The 2,989-nt window shown below is 57.2% G+C and overlaps 1 protein-coding gene across 1 annotated transcript in view; it reads left to right on the top strand.

Moving 5' to 3' along the window:
• Nucleotides 1-428: 428 nt before the first annotated feature.
• The window catches only part of LOC104522021 (E3 ubiquitin-protein ligase HECTD3), a gene marked incomplete at both ends in the record, with an annotated part of 6,687 nt that continues 4,126 nt past the window's right edge, over nt 429-2,989 (top strand). The window contains 6 exons of the mRNA XM_029084065.1: nt 429-564; nt 908-1,023; nt 1,281-1,394; nt 2,302-2,340; nt 2,475-2,557; nt 2,843-2,989. Coding sequence (XP_028939898.1) covers nt 429-564; nt 908-1,023; nt 1,281-1,394; nt 2,302-2,340; nt 2,475-2,557; nt 2,843-2,989 — 635 coding nt within the window. The remainder of the gene's footprint in view (nt 565-907; nt 1,024-1,280; nt 1,395-2,301; nt 2,341-2,474; nt 2,558-2,842) is intronic.

Raw genomic sequence — 2,989 nt, forward strand, 5'->3', positions numbered from 1 at the left:
GATGAGGACGCAGTGCAGAAGTTTCGGTATGACCCCATCTCCTAGAGCAGTACTGCAGCACCCCAAGGGGCGGCTGGCCAGGACTGGCTTCAGGGTTGGGAGTGGGGAGGACAGGTACCATGAGGTGCCTTTTACATTGATACCATTCAATGCTGCTCAGGCAAAGATGGCCTTTGCTCTGTGGAGCATCAGAGTGACTACATGGTGCTATTCCCACTGGGCTGGGGTGGCCATAAACACCCATCATGGTGATGGTGAGATACAGCTGTGCCATCTGCTTGCAGTGGGCCAGCTGCCTGGCACCATCCTGATGTGGTGACCATGAGATGCTGCAGCCATCTGAACTGGGGGACCTGCAGAGTGCTTGTGGGCAGGTTTGGGGTGCAGCCTGGTCTCCCCATCTCATTAACACGGGGCCCCCCTTGCAGGTCCGTGCCCCCAGGCTGGAGCTACGAGCATGACATGGAGCTGGGGCGCTTCCTCTACGATCACAGCGAGAGGGAGCTGCAGCGCCGGGACTGCACCAAGGAGCACCTCAGAAGCGTCGAGGTCTCCTCACAGGCGGTGTGTAGCAGGGCTTCTCCATGGCTTAAAATCAGTGTGAGACACACGAGCATTGCTGTAGCTGTGGGGAGAAGTGACTGGCGGTGGCCATCTCCTCTGGGGGTTGGTGATGGGATTTTGCCACTCTAGTAAAGCTGTGAGGAGTTGGACTTCTGGAGCAAAACCCCATTGTGTTTCTGGGGTGCTGTGAGGGGTCCATTGGCCACTGTCCACCTGCAGCCCAATGAACTGAGTGGCTGGCTCAGTCCTGACCTCCTCTGGCCCCACAGCACCCATCCCAGGCATGGCCACAGCATGCCCAAGGGTGCTCAGCTCCCTCCCTCTGCTTGCTGCACTCTTGCAGGAGGACTGTGGTGCATCCCATCTGACTGACAACCAGACATACACCTTCTGGGAGAGCAATGGGTCCCCGGGGCAGCACTGGGTGCGGCTCAACATGAAGAAAGGCACCATTGTCAAGTGAGACTTTGGGGTGTCCCTGCAGCTGTGGCAGGGATGGGCAGGGGGTGGGGCAAAAAGCACCTTGTTCCTCCTGAACAGTTTTCCCTGGGCTGCAGCCAGGGGCTTGGGGTTGAGGTGGGGAGCAGCTGCTGCCAGATGCTCCTCAGGAGGACACGGCCTTGTCCTCAGCCCTGGCACATTGCCAGGGGCATCTCTGTGCCCAGGTGGCTTGGGAGGGGAGGACAACACTGCCCCTTTGCTCTTCTCATCCCCAGGAAGCTGTGGCTGATGTTGGATGGACAGTCCAGTTCCTATATACCCAGGCGGGTAGCTGTGTATGGAGGGACACCAAACAGGCTGCAGCACCTGAGAACCGTCCTAATTAATGAGTGAGTAATGAGCGAGGAGCAACCTGGTTCAGGCTTCGGCCAAACTCCCAAGCTGTCTCTGCATGCCAAGCAGATGCTAAGGAAAGGGCTAGGATTAGTCCAGAGTGACCTGGCAGTGCTGGTGGCTTTCTGTGGGTTGGGGTTCCCTGGGTGCAGGGTACATCTGTTTCCACAAGCGTGGTGGTCCCCTGTCTCCATGTGCCCACCAAGCACCTTCATCTCCACTCCTGCTCCTCATCTGTGCTGCAGCAGTGGGGCTGCAGCATGCTTCCTTCTGCCTGATGACTTTGGGGGGTCTTTCCTCCTCGCCTCTGGGGGCATGTGCCACTGCTGTTTCCTTTCCAAGCATCTCTGTGTGCTGTAGCTGAGAAGTCCTGGGGTGCTTCACCTCTCCCTCTTCACTCTGACTCTGCAGCCCCCTTCTTGAGGCAGGCAGAGGTTTACACAGGGGTGCGAAGATCTCTTCCTCCTTCCCTAAAACTTGCCTGTTTGCCCTTTTTTGGCTGAGCAGTGAGATTTGTGTTTGAAAAAGCATCCATGAGACTGACAAAGTCTTTTCCTGGTGGCAGAATCCAACTCCTCACTGTGTCTGGGCAGTTGCAGTGGTTTTTCCCCACATGCCTGTAGTTTTTTGATGGGACCTTGCCATAGGCTTTGGAAACACAAGCGAATCACTTATGAAATTGCTTATCTTCACAAATCCCTGTTTCCTTCAAAACACGTCACCTTTGTGTGACCAGCTCAGCTTGAAGGATGGTTGTGCCATTGCAAGATACGCTGGGATCCCCCCAGGAACAGCAATGTGCTCTCAGCCATCTCGCCTTTCTGTTCTGCTTTGAATTTATTCTCTTTTCTGGCTCTGGATGTGGCTTCCACCTTCTTCAGGACGTCTCTGTGCCTCTGACAGCCTCTCTTCTCCACTTGGTCCCCTCCTGCTGCAGTCTCGGTGAGGTGGTGGGGCTTTCACCATGGGTAGCGGTGCATCCTCAGCTGGGGAGCCAGAGTGGCCTGCACCTCACCAGCCTCCTCGCTGATGTCTGTGTCTCCTGGCTCTGCCATTTTCCTCCGTGCTGTGTGCAGGAACAGCTACCAGGATGTCTGCATCCTCCGTGACATGAAGACACCTATGTCAGTGCTGGAGATCCGCATCCTGGAGTGCCGGGGTGAGCCTGTGCTGCGGGACTGGGCAGCTGGGGAGCCAGAGTGGCCTGCACCTCACCAGCCTCCTCGCTGATGTCTGTGTCTCCTGGCTCTGCCATTTTCCTCCGTGCTGTGTGCAGGAACAGCTACCAGGATGTCTGCATCCTCCGTGACATGAAGACACCTATGTCAGTGCTGGAGATCCGCATCCTGGAGTGCCGGGGTGAGCCTGTGCTGCGGGACTGGGGCTGCCAGCCCAGCCAGGACGCTGCAGCCACACATGCAGCATCGCTGTCCTGTCTTGGTAGACCAAGGTTACAACGTCCGCCTGCGAGGGATTAAGATGAAGTCCTTCTGGGAGCGGGACCTGATCCTCAACGCTGACATGTTCCAGCCGGCCCGGCTGGTGCGCTACCCTCTCCTGGAAGGGGTGGATGCTGACGTGCTGTACCGGC

Source organism: Antrostomus carolinensis, unplaced genomic scaffold, assembly GCF_000700745.2.
Source record: "Antrostomus carolinensis isolate BGI_N321 unplaced genomic scaffold, ASM70074v2 scaffold32783, whole genome shotgun sequence".
NCBI lineage: Eukaryota > Metazoa > Chordata > Aves > Caprimulgiformes > Caprimulgidae > Antrostomus > Antrostomus carolinensis.